An 18309-nucleotide genomic window follows, 5' to 3' on the forward strand; every position below is an offset into this window, starting at 1 on the left:
CTGTTATGCCTGGAATGAATGGTACGTTTCAGTTCCTGTGCCACAAATTTACTCGTAAGCTATTACAAAGATAGACGATTTGTAGCTTTCAGGCTTGTTGCTTTTGGGATAAATAAGATACTGCATGACATTCTGACAACAGCACGGCATTTGTTCTGAGGAGAAAATCCACAATTTTGAAACATGCGCAGGCAGGGACATCTAGTCATGTGAAGAAGGCACAGGCAAAGATGGAACCAGACTTTTCAAAACAAGTGCCAGACTTAAATGCTGTGTTTCTTAGTTAAAGCAAAATAATACTGCCCTATTGATAATCTTCATGCAGATATTAAATGTAACACATTTGTTGTTGGTTGTGGTGTTTGTTTTGGTTTGGTTTTTTAATTCTGAATACAGTTGTTGAGGGCAAGGTTAATCATTCTCTTTACTGAGACAGTGGTATTTTTTCTGTTAATAATTGAGAGCAGTTAGACCTATAGTTGCAATCCTGGGCTTAAGTCACTCTTGGCATTAATGACATTTCAAGGTGAAAGCATTTCATTTCTGTAGCTTTGGATTGTCACTTTATTAGGGTGGGGTCTTTGGACTATGAATCCTCACTCATGGACTCTGAAGTTATCTGATGTCAGCACAGTTGTATACAGGTGTTATTGGAAACAACCACTCGTTCACGTTGGTGTTCTGCTGCAGGTATTTTTTGTGTTCATGATAGCGTGTTAATAAATTTGTTCCTCTGCTGCTTGCAGAGCCCACCAAATAGAGAGGGACACATTAGAGAGAGACCAACTTTGCCGACAATTAGGAGGTTTTCTTTTGGTTTTGGACTTTTTTTTTTTGGTTACAAACTGGGGCAGAAAGAAACAGGCACAGTTAGCACTTCTTTTCATTAGAAGATTCTTGTAGCACTTATTGATGATAACTCATCCATTCAACAAATTGGAGAAGACATGTTCTGAGGGTGATAATTTCTTGCTTATGATCTTAGACCAAGTAGCATCTGCTATCTGGTAGTGATAGCGGTACCGGAGCACCATTGTACTCTCCTATTAATTCTTGATACAGTTTGTTTTTAAGGGGAATCCTCTTTCTTCTCCAGACAAAACCATTTTTATCTGGGGTTTATGTTCTTAATACAGAAGTGTGTGCAACTGTATTATGTATGAAATAATACATTTCCCTGCTAGGCAACCTTAGCAGGGTTGGCTGCTTATTTGCATAGCGTAGCATAGCCTTTGTTTTCACTGATCTGCTAATTTTTTTTGTGAGTCAGCAGGACATGCATTCCACAGTTAAGGCATTCAGCGAGAGTGGGGAGAACTTGGTTGATTCAATCTACTGGATCAAGTGATTTGTCTGGATGCAAATTGCATTGCCTCATTCATAAAGATCTTTGAGAGAAGATTAGCAAATAGTGGCAACTAGTCCCTTGGCTCCCATAGAATAATGTGTTCCTTAAGCCTAACCAGCATACTTTATAAGTCTGCAACGATTTTTTGTTGTCTAAGGGAGACCAACGCGTTAGACATCTATTCTAAGTTACGTTATTAGAAAAAATCAGAAATCCAAAAGCGAATGTATCACGTAGCCTTTTAAAACAAAATTTCAATTTAAGCAGAGGTGTTTTTCTTTCAAGGGTAATGCTTTGAAAAATGAGTCCATAAAAGCAGCTCTGTTATAGGAGAAGCAGCAGGTGAAACTGACTGCAGGTGTCTTACATGAGAGATGCGAAAAGCCAAAAGTGGCCAGGTGCTGCAAGCTACTGAACAGCTGCTGCTCTTCCATCCTGGAGGCTTGGTTAGAAAGATTCAGAGAAAATATTGTACCGTGCTTCACTCAGTCTACTCAAGAAATGTAAACTTTCATTCTCTTCTTGCTCTAGAATAGAAACAAAGAAGAAATGAAAGATCAGCAGACGGGGCAGAGTTCTGCCAGCCCTTCTGTGCCTCTCCCTTTCTTCTGTCTTTGCACTTGGTCACAGAAAGGGACAGTGAAAGGGAGTTCAGTCTTGGTCCTTCCAGTGAAGTGGATGGCCTCGCACTGTGTTGCTGTATAGCTGTGGAAAATGCTCAGTACTTCACTCACTTCGGAAAAATGCTATGTCCTTCCATCTTTGTTGTACATTAACTCTTCTGCCTAGTTGACTCTGCTCCCTATTCTCCCCTGCAGAAATCGTGGTGTTCTCAACGTGTTAGGCATTTTGTGCTTCTCAGTTGTTCGTTTGTTTTTACATCTGTGGCTTTGTTGATTGCCATGCCCCAATAAGTCTACACAGAAAGGTGCTGCTGTTTTCTGTGTTTTCCTTTCTGACTTGTAGTACATAAATCACACCTTTCTAGAATTTGGGGTTAGTTTAAAAAGGGAGGAGGTATTATCCTGTGTCTATTTTTAAAGGAAGTTGACAGAGATAGCCTGTATGATTCTCTTGAATAACAAAGGACCATAAGAACAGAGCCACTTTAAGGCTTTCCAGCAAGGTTAATGAATTAAAATTTTGCTGTCCAGTGAAGGCTTATCTCACCGAGGCTGTGAAGGAGGCTGGGAAGAGAGATTACATTGCCACAAGTGCAAGTGTTCCTTTCTGTTCTCTGAAGCAATAGCTGCCATCTTAAAGACACGTTCCTGGGAGCTTCAGCAAGTTCAGTCATCCATCCTAGGTGCTGTCAAAGAGATCAGAAAAGCCATAGCCGTATTTGCCAGCTTGGCACTCTGCTGCCTTAGAGTTTGGCTGTGTCTAAAGAAGCTGTGCCTGAGTGGACCAGCTAGCAAGTGAAAAAGATGAGTTGTGCAGACTTGGCTGTACTCTGCAGAGGAGTAAGGGGAGTTGCGGGCATAGGGGATGGAGGACAAGTACTTGTTAGAATCTGGAATTCGTTGGAGTTCACAGTGTTTGTGCAGTACTTGCTATGCTGATATCTCTATCAAAGGGATTATTCCCGTTATCACGGCAGGGAAGTAAAAACCTCGTCCAATGTAATCTTGGGGAGATAAAAGAAAAAAAAATAAGAAAGGTGTTACTTGCAACTGAGTAGTTAATAGCAGCAGTTGCCCACTCATCCTCATGGCCCATCACAGGCTAGATGGAGGTATAAATCTTCAGCTGAGCATTTTTGTCATCTCTCTCATCCTTGTGTCCTTGTGTTACCGCCACCAGGTAACTTGCAGTGGGACTTAAGAAACTGCAAAACCCAAATGCAGCCCCACTGGTAAGCCGTCCCTGTTGCTTATTCTCCTCTTTAAGAACGCAAACAGTAAAATGTTTTCTTCAAGGGGTCGAAAATGAAATCAGTCATATGCTTCAGGTGTGTGCCATAGCTCCATGGCACAATAAAGCGCAAAGGACAGCTAAGGAGTGTTGTAGGATGGCTAATGAAAATCAAGATTGATGGCAACCTCAGACATGGAAGCTGTGCAGTGGTAGAGAAGTGAGTTTGTGTGCTAATCTTTGATAGGTAGGGCTGTGGAGAATCATTTTAAAACAATTATTGCTATAATAAGAAGCAGCTTTGTGCTAATTTTCTCTTCTTCTGTGACTTGCCCTGTTTAGTGAAACAGAAAACAAGCGTGAAATACACCTTCATAACAAAGCATATTGACTTCCTTGGTCAAGTTTACCAAAGATTGACTAACGACAGTAAGTACCTCAGCACTCACCTTAAAACCCTAAGGCACCTCATTTTCATGGTGTGCCTCTGAATTCAAAACAGCATAAGCAAAGAGTATACATTGTGTGTGCTGGTAGGCACAGCTTTTGTGTAATAAATACCAGACATCGCTTGGAAACAAATTAACTGGGGTCACTACTCTGACTTTGATGCCACATCTAAATAACCCAGTCAAACTGTACCTTGGTCCTTCGTAGCAGGTAGGGGTTAAACCTGCAATAAGATACTGGAGATCCTGGCCTTTTCTTGGGCTTCTTCTGCTACAACTTGGTCTAACAGGCTACCTGCCAGCTAATCTGTCCTGTCAGGCAGTACTCTCTGGTTGATCCTGCTCCCCTTTCTGAAGGAGACAAGGAACAGATGTTCAAGCGGCAGAGTTGTCTGAGCAGCCTCGCTCTGTCACTTGTCTGCCAAATCCAACTCAGAGAGCAGACTGTGTCTGCTGCAAGGTCTTTAGACCACCAGCTTCCCTCTCTCCCCACGCCACAGAAGGAGAATGAAGCCAGCTCGTCTGTTTTGGTACCAAGATCCATCCGATCTCATTCCTTTTTTTTCCCTCCCTCTTTTAAATTTCCCTTTTCTCCATAGCTGCTGGTTTTAACCTTGTTTCTCCTTCTCTGACACAGCAGCCAGATCAGCCTGATTCAACCCCATTTTCCCTTCTGCCCTGTGGCAAAAATTTCTCCAGCACACTTGTGTTTCCGTACCTAGAAAACACATACGCATGCTTCTGCAGCTGCGAGTGCCAAAAGATGGGGTTGGAGCCACCTCACAGGCGTGGAGTGGGCGCATGCGGAAAGGAAGACATCTTTTGGGGCACCCCAGAATCTGACTCGGACCGTCTGACTGCTGCTAGGCAGGGGCAGCCTAGTTTGCCTCTGTACTAAATTTCAGGTCAGCATCCTTCTTTTTCCAGCACCGTTGTGCTATTTTCCAGAAAGTGACCTTGGGACAGTGTATCTGAATTACCGTGGCCTTGCTGAGAAAGAGGCTGTTTGTCTCAAATCATAGAATCCTGAAGAGTGAGGACATCTCCCTGTTGTTAGGAGCAAGATCCTCTGTATAGGCCTGGCATAAAGCCAGGCCTTTATATTCAGTTCTGTCTTGCAGAACCCTGTGAAAATTGTCAGGGGGAAAAAAAACCCAACCCAAAATTTCACATATTTTCTTACTGGCAGCCTTGAGTTTTAAATCATTCCAATTTTGTCTTCCTCTGTCACAGCTAGGCATCCTGTCCTAACTTGAAAATTTCATTAGTGTCTTGAGCATATCTCCATCCTGCAACCTCAGAAGTTTTCCTATCTCCGCTGAGTTCTCGCAATGGCAGGGTGAAGATGTGTGGGCCAGGAAACTGGGAAGACAGAATTACAACTGCATATTTGTTCAGTTGTTGAATAAACATTTCAGCAAAGCCTACAATGAGTCATCACATTAAAAGCTGTCCTTTGTATCCTCCTTGGGACTGCTTTTATAAAATGAATATAAAAGTCAGACCCGGTTAATCCAAATCATTTTGCAAATTAAGGTCTACAGGCTTTTAAAAGCATTCCAACCCCAGTGGGCAGTCAGAAAGAGGTTGTGCTGCTTGTACCGCAGTCGCCAGACATATTTTGAGTGCAGATCCCCTCGTAGGGCTGCTGAGGAAGCACATGCACTGTCAAGAGCTGCCATGTGGGTTCAGACCGTGGAGTGTGTGCTGGGCTGCAGCTGGCATGGAAATGGATTTTACTGGTGAGCTCAGGATGACTGCCTCAACTTTCCTCCTGCACTGGGCTCAAGAAGCACATGTGAGAGGATTCAAACTCTGTACACCCTCTGTCCTCATGTACACCTCATGCATAAGCTATCTGAATCTGGCCCGTAATCCTTTCTCAGGTCAAAAAGAAATCTTTATGTTGTATGTGTATATAAGCTTATTTTCTGTGAACACTCAGCCGTAAGAATAATCGAAACCTGAATCTTCTAAGTTGATCTGCCTTAGGCAGGGAGTCTCCCTGTTTGAAATAGGAAAACATTTTGGTTTTGCTATTTTGCTTCCTGTATGTGAAATCCGAAGCCTTTCATTTTAGGGAAATAAAAGTTGTTTTAATGTTCTATATGTCTGAGAGGATTAAAGGGACACCTCAAACATGAAAAGGTAGCCTTTCTGGATTCCCTCAATATGTACTGTTAAAAAGGGGGTAGGTGAGTTAATAAGATCTAGATGCACAGGAGCTGTTCCCAGTGGAAGCCTAAGTGCTGAGATGGAAGATTCTTCACCAACAGAACCTGGCCAGTTCAAAATAGACGTCACAGTGATGTCATCTTTTCTTAGTTGCACTTGCACTTCTCTTTCAGGGCAGAAGTGAACAAGTTCATTCTGCCTGTGCTCTAAGAGAAATGCAAGCTGTTTAGCTGGGCTGAGACTGGGCTGGGCTCTGCTCCCATAGCCTACAATTCCTGCCCATGTGACCGTTTGGATTGTGCCAGTAATGCTTTTGTTTAAAAAATAATCACCGAGTCTGTTCCTGACTTGCTGTTGAAGTGGACAAAGTATGTTTTTGTTTTAAATCGCCTTGTTTGCCTATAACTGAGCTAAAATGCCACTGCAGAGTGTGTTTCAGTACCCTAAACATGTTTTACACAGTATAGGGAGTCTGAGACATCTTGCATAGCAGTGGCACACATGAGATATTGCCCCTGGTGGGCCCGTGCCCTTCCAAGGCAGCAGCTGGAAGCCGAAATGGATTTCCTAGGATATCTAGAATGGCACTCGGTATCTAGATTTAAGCAAGTGAATGCCATTCTGTAGAATCTTGGACTTACTCCGCCTGAAATCTGGAAGAATTAGTTTATCCACCGCCATATATGCATGTGTTCTCAGGCTTCTTCAGTTTGTGGAGGGTTCAGGATAAGAATACAGCTGCCTCTGTGTGCTGGAGTTTGCCTTCCACCGGGCACTGCAATGACAATTTGTATTTCTTTCTGATCTGAAAAGTAATTATTTGTTTTTACTAGTCTACAGAAAGAAATGTCATTTCAATCTCCTCTGCGAAGTACTGATGCTAAACTTCTCGTATCTCTTCCCTTTCATGTCTAGGCGTTTCTGATAGAAACACCACACGTTCTTTTTATGATTTTCTGTACTTATAAACCCTTAGATGTGCAGAGGTTTTGTGTAACTGGAAAGGCTTTTCAGAAACCAGTAGGTGATATTATTCTGTGTTGAATTATATAGGAAATGAGGACCTAGAAGGATCGTTGCCTTATAAAAGGTGGCAAGAATCCCTCATCATCAAAAGATGCAGGGACTGCAGTAGCAATATTGTAATGCCTTATATATGATTTGAAGGAGTTGAACTGTCTATGGCAATTATAATTTTTTGTTACCTTTAAATATCAGTGCTTGATATACACCTTGTTCTTGTGTTTTGTGATGTAAGATATTCATATGTGATGTGTCTTGAAAAATCAACAGCTCCTCTAATTTCTGTCCTGTGAAAACTAGCATTATTTGTTAGGTTTGAGTAACCTCATCAGGTAAGGGAAAATGCATTAAGATTCAGACATTTATAAGGAATTTAAGGTTTGAGATGTTCTTAAAGATGAAGTTGTGGGGAGGAAAGTTTGGAGAAAATCAAAGAGCAGCTCATCAGTCCTTCAGACAAAGGGAAATCCCAGGCAACAGGCAGGGTGTTAGTAGCAATATAAAGCTAGTGATTCCATTTACGTGTACAAAAATGAATCAAATGGGTCCAAAACCTCTGGCCCACGCAAGGGAAAAATTTCCCAGTGATCAGTTAAAAAACCCGCTAAACTCCACAGCTTTCCTAGCCCAAATGAATGTGTAATTAGAGAAAACTGCATGGTAAACATGGAAAAAAAAAAGGTATGGTTTTGGTTTTATTTCTGGCTTTTATGTTGGTAATAACGCCAGTTCCAAAGCTTTCACAAACTTCAGTAGAACTGAGAGCTGAGTTTTTGCTCTAGATGAACATTTATGGGTAAGGAAATGAATAACGCAGGCTCATTTCACTCTTTTTAGCAGTGTAGCCAATTTCAGAAATGTCTCCTTAACTTAAAACAGTGAAAGTTTCTAGAACTGATGATACGTCTGTGACTAAAATGGTCTTTAAATGTATCTCCTAGCCAAAAGATGTGCTCGATCGTGTGAGTGTACTGGCAGGAGAAAAAAAAAAGAATATATTCTAGGGATGTATATTTAAGACTGGACTTCAAAAAATACAACTTATTTTCACTTTTTAAACTTTTCTTGCAGAAATAAGAAGCAATACAGGCACTGCACTATGTTGACAAGAAACGGCAGGTTCCTATTGATTCAACACACTTGGAATCTCATTAGTTATCAAAAGGGACTTGAGTACTGCCAACAAATAAACAACATTTTTTTTTCACTCTCTGCTGCCCAAAGTCACCAAATACAGATTAGTCTGGAGTGCGTTTATTGTTCCTGCTAGAGGTGATATAAAATAAAAATCAGGTTTAGATACACAGATGTTTTTTCCCCTGCTTCCCTCAGGCTGTTGAAGAATGCACAGAATGAAGTTCATTTCAAAAACTGGTATCAGAAACTACTGGCTGCTCTCCAATTCTGTGCTGGAAAAACCCTGAACAATGAGTTTTCTAAGGAGGTGAAACTTATCAGAATTCTGGAAGACATTGCCACAAAAGTAAAAGCTGCCAATGACCCCAAAAGAAAGGTTTGTTGAAAAATATCCCCCCTTCCATCTAAGTTCCCTCAGGTAATTTTTTTTTTTTTTTTCTAAGGTGACACGTCTTTCCTATAATGTCCTTTATATAAGTAAACCCAAGATTTGACTAAAAAATCTGAAAAGGAGTAAAACATGTATTTAATGGGCCAACTCTTATCACTATTACTCTCGAGGTTGGCAGATCTTTTAAGCCATTTAAATTTCTTCATCAATGGTTTCCCAACTAGGCTTGGAGGTGCTCAGAAACAATGGCAACAAAGCCGGTTAACATTTTACTGAAAGGAACGCTCGCATTCAGCACCCCTTCCCAATGTATTTGACTCCTGTAGAGCTGCAGTGTTTCTTGAAAACTTTGCTAAGAGTTGTCCTTGACGGGCTGAACGTCCTCGTTTCTTAGCAAAGCCAACCAGAGTGAACTATACTTAATATCTCAAATACGTCATTTAGCAATTAATACTGTAAGCGTATCTGCAGAGATGCATTCCTGGCAGTAGAAGGCTTACAGTCATCTTCTCCAGCAGGGGCAGCTTTTAAATTGCGTAGGTATATTTCCAATTCAAAGCTGTTAATTTTCCAAGACAGCTGTTGTTACTTACCTGATGTGTAAAACTGTTTCTTGCTGAGATCTCAGCAAGACAGACCAGAAAGCCAAATAAAAATACACCTGCTGCTGCTGGTTGTCGTGAAAGCTATCGTGAATTCTTTTTGCCTTGTTAAGGATTCGGAGATTTTCAAAGGATTTTTCAGAAAACTCTGTGTTGCTACTGAGAAGCAGCAAAGCAAACATGGAAGTAAAAAGACAAAAATATTTGCAAAGACAAAAATCCATGTAAAGGAAAAGAAATAGTTGTGATACATTATGCATTACTGATGCATAATTCAGATTTTAGAGATTAATCATAGAGCTGCAGTTACTGTGATAGTGAGAAACTCCCAAACCTTGCAGTTACCTCACCTACAGCTAGGTGAGAGGGATCACAGTGTTGAGGCAACGAGCAACGAATTGTGAGGTCGTTCAGCAAGGCAAAATAGACATGCGATGCAGCAGAGCAGGTGCAAGGCTAATCAGCCCCTAATGAAGGGTATTGAATCTGAACCTACACGAACCGGTAGTGCATGAACTCGTAGTGCATCTAGGCAGTAAAAGCATGAATGTGGAATAAAATCATGGTTCTTATTTTTAATAACTGCTCCTCCGTGTGACCTCGTTAGCTGTTATAAGGTTACATAGATGCTACTAGCTCCAGAAATTGTACTGCTTGTTTAAAATATAGGAAGATGGTAAACGGCATAAAAGGTGGTGTTATGTTCTTTCGTGTTACCATGATGATTCACATATTGCAGGAGGTGTTAAAGGTGGAACTCCACAGACTTCAGCAGTTCTTCCAGGAGGTAAAGGTTTGTCGGCTTCCCCTGAATCCTGCGCTTGTTGTCCAAGGCATAGAAGCAGATGTAAGTCTAGCTCATGTAATGGATTACATTTGTTTGTTTTGTTGGGTTTTTTTTAACTTTTTTAGTATAAAGGGGAAGAAGGAGTGAACGGCTGCATTGACTGGGAAATAATCTTACTGGTGTGAAGCAGGAGTCATCTGGTAAACTGATGTCCAGCCTCCTCCCCTTGAAACTGGGGGCCTTTGTTGGAGGCAGAGGGGAAGGGGTCTGGTGGGGTGGGTGTTGCACGCGTGTCTCGCCTTGTGCAGCAGCGGCAGCAGGGATTTAAACTCTGAGGAGCCTGCTGGTGGCTCAGCTGCCCTACCGTGGTGTTGGGATTGGCATGGGCACCTCGGTCCCCTGAAGCTGAGACCAGGTTGCCATCCTGACCAGGTAGCTCTTGGTGGCAGTTTTTTCTCATCCAAGACTCTCCTCTGTCATGGATGGGAGCAGCAAAAGGTCTCGAGCTAGCTCTCTTTTTGCTGAGGTGACTCTAGGCACATGGCTGAGAACTGCTAAAATATTAAATATTCGCAGTAATTTACCTGTGTCTATGACACCTATTAAAAATGACTTAAAAATGAGGAAACAACAATGCTCTAGAGTGTTACTTGACTTTACTTTGACCACAGTACTAAGATTCAGTTATTCATTGATTAGAAATGTTTTCATAAACAGTATTATGCCAGCAATAATCTGTTCCAGCTCTGGAGAAGAAAAAAGTATCCAGCACCCAGAGAAAACAAACCTGAAGAGCCATATGTATTACCAGTTATAGCTGCCTAATTACAGCAATTTGTGCTCTATTTTTGTTCTCTGGCTCATTATCCACAGTGGACCTGATTCTAAGAGGTGCTGATCCCTTCAATTGCCTTTGACCTGTCATTCTCCAAGTAATTGCTATTCAGCCTTGATCTTGCTGAGAACAGAGGTCTTCCAGCACCCCGCAGGTTTGGGCCAATTGTGTATGATATAAGTCAGAAGAATTTGAAGCCTGCTGCTTCTCACTGCTTTCAGGCTTTTTGGAAATAATGACTAATGGGAAGGTATCTCACCATACACTCATGCTATTTATACTGCACCAGCTTGGCTGGACACGTACAAAATGTTTAAATCTCAAGAGGGTTTTTTTTTTTTTTTTCATTTTTCTTACATCATTATAGGCCATTATCTTGCTATAAATATATGCAGCTTCTTGATTGAGCTGTATGTCAGTATAATCATGCAAATTAGCATTTTTAAGTGCTTATAATTACCTAAATTTAATTCACTTTGGTATCATCTATTGATTTTACTAGTAGCAAGGAGTGCGCCCAGCTCTATCAGTAATGGGTTATTCCACAGTAAACTTTCAAGCACTTACTGAGATGTTTCAATTGGCAAAATTCCATAGGGGGGGTCAGGATTTCATCATCAGTAAAAGCTATTCCACGTTGTAGAGGTATGATGTGGCTAAAACAATATTTGCATGCTTGTACCGTGCTTTGAGATGTTTAGATGAAAAGCAAGAGGCAGCTGTGTCTAGTAGCATTTTTGTTCAAATTAGTCACCGTTGCACTCCACCCAGTAAGGACAGCAGTAGCTCCTGTGGGGCACTCATTATTTCTAGAAACAAGGCCATTAATTTACCATTGTCTTTGGTTGTTTTTTTTCAGTGGGTTATTTCCCCCCCCTTTTTTAATGATGATGATAATATCACCCCAACTCACACAGGATTTGCAGTGCTTGGCTCATTAATGCATTTTGAAGCCCTTTGAGGTCTTCAGGTGGAAGGAGCTGTAGGGCATGAGAAGTCAGAGTTTATGCTTAATTAAGATAAATTCTACATCAGGCAGATTGTGATTTTCAGAATTTCCTGTCTTCTCAGACAGAGTGAGGTCACCAAAGAAATTAGCAGGTTCTTTGCTTCCATAAAGATTGTATGATTGGGCTTTCTTTTTTTTTTTTTTTTTTTTTTCCAGAAAATAATAGGACTAAAGGCTTTCCAATGCTTTACAGATTCTCATTAGATCAGTCTTATGTACTTCATCCACTCAGTCGCAGCCAAAGTTTATCGTTAATAGACCTGGGTGAAAATGAAAGACAGTTAGTACAGAAAATATTATCCATTCATATAGCCTGATTATTGGGTGAAACAAATTGTCTGGGAAAAATAATTTCTCATTTTCCTCACCCAATTAAACAGTCAATAATATCAAGAATTACTTAATTTTGTTATCAGTGCTACTAAGCAGTATTTAAAGATGTTACCTTTTCCAGTGGTATTGTATTAGCCTGATGTTTTGTATATGTGACACTGTTGTTCTTCTCTCTTATCTTTTTTCCCTGAAGTCATGTTCATATTTTACGTCCAATGCTTTTCCATTAAAAATCTCCTTCATCAGTGCATATGCTCCAAGTGGAAACATCAATGTTATTTTTAAGGTATGTTCTTCCTCTAATCCTTAGTTCATTTTGTACAAAAAAACACACATTGATTTGAAATTCACCGAATTTGTATTTTAAATCTGGACCCTGAGAATGTTTGATTTGGCTCTGCTGTTCATTTTTCCCAATTATTTTTGACACTAGAATTTTTAATGGAATATGCTGAGGCAGAGCACTGAAGTATCAACTTTTTGATCGTTAGAGAATCAAATGAATTCTTGCAATTATTTTGTTTTTTAGTGGAGACGAACAGGCTAAAATATGAAGTTTATATTTTAAACCTAGTTTATTTACCACACTGAAGTCAGAGGGCAAGTCTCAGAGAAGAGATAGTTCAGAATGACTGAATCCAGTAGCCGTGCCCCTAAGTCTCTAACAAATCAAAATACTGGAGTGTTAGAGACAGCAATTGCTGCACAGAACTAATTCTGTCCCTATCAGCCAGTGTGGAAAATGGGCTGAGGAAGAGGGATGTGGAGGGGACAGCAGAGAAGCTCTGTCTCATTGGAGTTACTTGGAAGGACAGACTCTGAAAATAAACTCCGGTTTATTTTCCAGTTGTCACTTTCAAAGCTTCAGAGTTTAGGACAGTGCTGTGTCCCTCCACAAAAGACAATACATGCAATCTAAAATTACTTCTCTTTCAAAACAGCAAAAGTCTTCCATAACAGTGAGTACTCTTTTTAGAGAAGAACACTGAAGTTCATAAAATGGCTGATGGATACAAAATGGTCAGTGTTGCCAGACATTATTCCTAGATCTTTTGCAGTATCATGCTCCAAACCAGAAGCCTAATAATTAAAAAAAAAAATGTTTCTAGGCCATCTTGAATTTGAATTAAACTGACCTTTAGAGTAGCTGTGATTCTCAGGAATAGAAGTATGCTTTCCAGGCATGTAAGAGGCTAACAATGTTAAGTTTTTCTGAATATTTAGAAAGCTGGTTCTTATGCTATTTCATCTGAAAATCAGTGTTCAGTAGACAAGTTCCTACTTGCTTGAGCAATTGAGCAAATGCCTGCTCATGGGACATTTGTGCTGGTTCTACCTAGACAGTATTTTCCCTGCCCAGTAATGTTCAACAAGCAACTAACTGTCCAGTTGCTGTAAAAGTATTATAGCTGACATCACCTTCTCCTGTCAGCAAACCACTGTGTTAAAGTGTCTTTTACTTGTGCTGTAGTCCCATTGTTTATTCAGAATGGGTAATGCATACATAAAATGATAAGCAGTGGTATCGTACTAAATTGTCTATTTACTGTATACGTGATGGAAGGACAGTAGATAAGTGGCGAGAATAAGATTTTTCTCAGGTTTAGGTACTAAGAAGAATTGATTGGAGTTTAGCTTACCTTTAAATGAAAAAAAAAAAGATTATTTTTTTAACCATAATTTATGTCTCCTCAAGTACTCATTTCGTGGCAGTAAAAGTCTGAAGATTGGAATGCTTATATGAAAAGAATGCAATAAAAGTATAAAGCACTTAAATACACTAGCAAGTCACATGTATTTTAGATGGGGTAGGCAGGGGCAACAAAAAAAAGCTGGACTTTTTTTTCCACAGGCCATTTACTCAGCTATGGTTGAAGATAATCTCTTCATTACCTCTTGTGGCTACAATTGAAGTCCCATTTCGCTAAGGCTGTTTTTTGACCGATTCCGTGGGGAGAGCAGTCAACACTGCATCACTGTTTGAAACTGAATATGAATCGTGTCATGGATAAAATATATATTCATGATAAAATTCCCTTTCAGCCTGCTGCAAATACCAAGTTGTGAAGCTTAACATTAGAAAAATGCTGTCATTTGTGAAAAGGGATCTAGCATTAGGTAGACTTTAAAATGTAGCTAAATTAGGATCCTACCTCCGGATTAAATTTTCAAACTCAAATAATTACATAGGAATAATAAGCAGAAAGGCTGCAGTTAATCAGGGAGCTTTTGTTACCATCTTTGTGGCTGCCAAAATTGTTTCTGCCTATGTGTACCATTTACTCTGTCCTGTTCTGACACAGAAAGATAAGTAGCAACTTTGTGGAACCACAAGAGGGATTTACGGTAAAATGAACAGTTTTGGTGAGGGAAAAGCCCAAATGAAATAGGAAATTAATTCTGTCTGATACTGAATGAGAAACCTGGATTTCTTGTGCAATTTTCAGCTAGGCGATGACCTACGTCAGGATATGCTGGTTCTGCAAATTATTCGAGTGATGGACAGCATTTGGCTCCAGGAGGGACTGGATATGCAAATGATCATTTATAGGTGTTTATCTACAGGAAAAGGCCAAGGTCAGTTTTACACTATGAAAATTACTGGTATTACTTTATCCATATATCGTGTAAACAGCAGTATACAAAAATCATCCCTTTAACTTTTAGTTTCATGGCTGTCTTATTTATCTTCCCCCTTAAAGAAAAAGAAGTGCTCAGAATTTCTGTTACTCAGGTCCTAAATTTGTCTACTGTAAACTTGCCTACTCCTGAATGTTCATTTTATTTATTCATTCTGCCTCTCTAGAAGAAGGACAACCAAACTCACTGAATTTTGCAGCAACGTAGGATAGAATTTTCCAAAAGCCTCAACACCATCAGCTTGCACCAGATTCTTAAAAGTAACTTCACACATCAAAAAGAGAGCTTTGGAGAAAATTGGCTGTAGCTACTAAAGTTTTAATCCAGTATTATCTTGCATAGATGCTTAAATGAAACTAGATGCGTGTGGTTACGGAAAGTACCTGTAGACAAGTGGTGACAGCTTCACAGTGTTGATTTTGAAAAATTACTCTTGCAATTTGTGGTGCTTAGGGCAGGCCTGACTCATCTGAAAGCTTTATTTCTCTCTTTCATGGCTGTTATAGCAGAGCTGTAGCAGGGATACCAATTGCTTGCTAAAGAAATTTACTGACAGCAATAAGCTGACTATTTTTACTGACTCTCCAAAGCTTTTACTGAAAATAATCCTTGCACAAATAGAAGACTGATGTATCCAGATTACCTGCTGTACAAAAACTACCAAAAAACCCACCCCAACCCTGTCCCAAAATTCATTGCTTTCTAAGCCACAAAGAGAAAATGAGAGAGGATGAATGATCTGAAGGAGCTAGGAGATGACCACACACATGGAGGGTGGTTAAGGTTACCTGAAAAAGATTCCTCCCTTCTTTGTAGAGATGGGAATCAAAGCTTAAAGCTTCTGCTTCAAAGGCAAATAATACAAGAATACTGTTTGTGAACATAATATTATAGTTTCTCGTATATGCTGACGCTTAATTTGGGTTTTGCCGAGAAAGATACGGGGATCATCTGTAAATAATGTTCTCTGCCCGACAGTCCCTTCCTTTCAGCACTGCAGTGGCAGAAGATCTATCAGTGTGTGACAGATTTCCCACACAACGTTTTTCTTTATGAGCTACAAAAGTGTTAATATGATTGATTTACAGTTAACGATTGTGTATAATTAAGGATAGGTCACCAAGCGACATTCCTGTGGTCATATGGGACATGTGCTTAAGTAAACTTGTGTACCTGCGTCTTCCGAGTCCTAGGCTAACAACTTGCTCCGTGGTCCACCTTTTCCACACAAGAGAGATAGGAGATGATAATTTCATAATCGTGGGAACGTGAAATCGCTTTTCACATATATGTGAAAAGCAGATAAAGCACTGGTAGGATGCCGCTTTTCAGGCAGGGTAGTGTAGAGGAGCCTGTCACAAACTGAAGTTGTCGTAGGAAGTCCTTCCTGTAATGCAGAGTTGTGGGATGACATGGCAGGGGACCACACACAGGGCCAGGGACAGAAGGCTGGCAAGCCAGGTCTCAGTTCCAAAAAAAAGAATTAAGTGTATGCAGTAGAGATAGAGGATTCCAGTGAAGCATTGCAAAATGCTTGGCTCCTCTCTGCACTTCAAAGTGTCAAAGTGCCAGTTTATGTCATCTTGGATCTGAGTGATTTCTGCTCTATCTGGTATCCTTTCTCCCAGCTGTGATCAGCATCACAGGCTGCAGAAAAATTTGTGTAGCATTCTTGACAATAAACACATGTGAAATAACTTTCTATTTCATAGTAAATATCTGATCCTATTTTTTTTATAGATATTGGTTGTTTGTGTACATATTCTACCTGCTTCTAATCTTGTTAAATTGTTGGCCTTGTTGGTACCTTGAGGCAGTTATGTCCACAATATTGTTATTGGTAATATTTCTCTTTTGCAGTACTGCCACTTTTTAGTAAGTGACCTTCAGGGTTTGTTTCCTAAGAAAAAGAGAAAAAAATCCTGATCTATATTTTCTATTGCATTCATGATTTTATCAACTTTTAAGCATGTATTTTTTCTGCATGGAATGATCCAAAGAGCTGCAATATGCATTGATGGTCTTCATATCTTTTTAAAGCTGAATGTTTTTCATGTGAACTCTTTTCTGTCTGATTAGGATTGGTACAGATGGTGCCAGATGCTACCACACTAGCGAAGATCCACAGGGAGTCGGGTCTGATAGGACCATTGAAAGAAAACACAATTAAAAAATGGTTCCGTCATCACCATCCTCTGGAATCAAGTTACCAAGAGGTAACATCGTAAGAAGTTTATTATATATTTCATGTTTTACCATGGGGAAAAAGGCAAAAAATGCAGTAAGCAGCAAAAACAAATGACTCAGATTCAAGACAAACAAGTGACAGCCATAGAAGCCAGGGAACTGATTTGAATGCCACTCTCTTTCTAAGTAGATATAGCTTGGATCAGGTACATTGTAATACATTTTCTATAAAAATGCGTCATAGGGATGTTTTGAAATACAGTAGTAAAATGAAGAGCTGAAGTAAAAATTAACTATTAACCTGAAAAGCACTTATTTTTTAGGTCAGTGTTCTAAATACTTTATGTAAACTATGAAAAGTCTTGGTGGATTTCCTGTATTTGGCAATGACCACGTCGATACCCATAGTTTTAGAAAGCTGTTTTGTCAAAACTACCTAGTCGTATGATACATAAGATCATGCTTTTCATATCCCATTGTGGGAATCTATGTAATGCATCTGATTTTATGAAACTATGCATTATGCGTGAGCCAAAAAATTGGAAATTTTATTTATAGAAGCAGAGGCTTCCCTTTGAAAGGAACTCTTTCTATTCATTCTTTGTTGGCTCAGCATGTTCTAAGGCTTATGAAAAATCTTTTAATGTTTGCATTGCTGTGACAATTTTTAAAACCCTATTCTGTGCCCACAGTAGATTAGTAGCCAAAATTTTAAATTTAAAGGGGAGCCTTGAGTGTTTGCCACTTTGAAAATGAAGTACTTTTATAAAAGTTTATTAGTAGATGTATAGCATAAATATATTTGATAAACTTTAATATTTTTTTAATTACTCATAGATATTTGTTCATCCATATTTTCAGTAAGAGCACTTAAATTCCTAATTATCATCTTGATTCAATTAAACAGGAACGATCTGTATAGATTTTTTTTTTTTTTTTTACAAGTTTATGTGTTTACAGTGTTATGGTGGAAGCGCAGCCAACATTTCAATTGAAAAGTGAGATGCTATTAGTTTTTGATTGAAAACCTGATTTCTTACTGGTGCTGCAGTTTGTAAAAACCGCCACTAATGTGGAATATTCTGGAACCAATTTCTACCCATTTTCTTTCAATTTTTTAGATATATAAAATGCAGTCAGATCTGATTGCATAGGGCATGCATAAAATTACTAGTGTGCATTCACCTTGGACTGGCTGGTGAAAGAACCTTTCTCTTTTACTCCTTAATGATTTTTTACTCGTACTATACTGTATCTAAGGTGCTCAAAAAACTAACGCAGAGTAAGCTTTAATATCCTCATTTTACAGTTGGGTGAACAAAATCCCAGAAAGCTTAGGCGTTTTATCCAAGGTCATCAAAGTGAGTAAGTAGTACAGTTAGACATAAAATTCAGCCAACTCTTGTGCTGTGGCCTAAGTCTTCTGCAGTACTGTCATCTGTATCGGCCACTGCAGGCAACGCCCTGCATCTACAGGGAAATCCTGGATGTCTAGATAATGGCTTACCTTGACTAATGTAGGTTTTGTTCAAAACCATA

General features: G+C 39.6%; 1 protein-coding gene across 1 annotated transcript in view; it reads left to right on the plus strand.

Moving 5' to 3' along the window:
* The window catches only part of PIK3C2G (phosphatidylinositol-4-phosphate 3-kinase catalytic subunit type 2 gamma), a gene marked incomplete at its 5' end in the record, with an annotated part of 212422 nt that overhangs the window by 119392 nt on the left and 74721 nt on the right, over positions 1–18309 (plus strand). Inside the window, 5 exons of the mRNA XM_082496368.1 lie at positions 8182–8362; positions 9719–9826; positions 12137–12229; positions 14391–14520; positions 16663–16799. Coding sequence (XP_082352494.1) covers positions 8182–8362; positions 9719–9826; positions 12137–12229; positions 14391–14520; positions 16663–16799 — 649 coding nt within the window. The remainder of the gene's footprint in view (positions 1–8181; positions 8363–9718; positions 9827–12136; positions 12230–14390; positions 14521–16662; positions 16800–18309) is intronic.

The sequence above is a fragment of the Vanellus vanellus genome (genome assembly GCF_965231255.1).
Source record: "Vanellus vanellus genome assembly, chromosome: 1".
NCBI lineage: Eukaryota > Metazoa > Chordata > Aves > Charadriiformes > Charadriidae > Vanellus > Vanellus vanellus.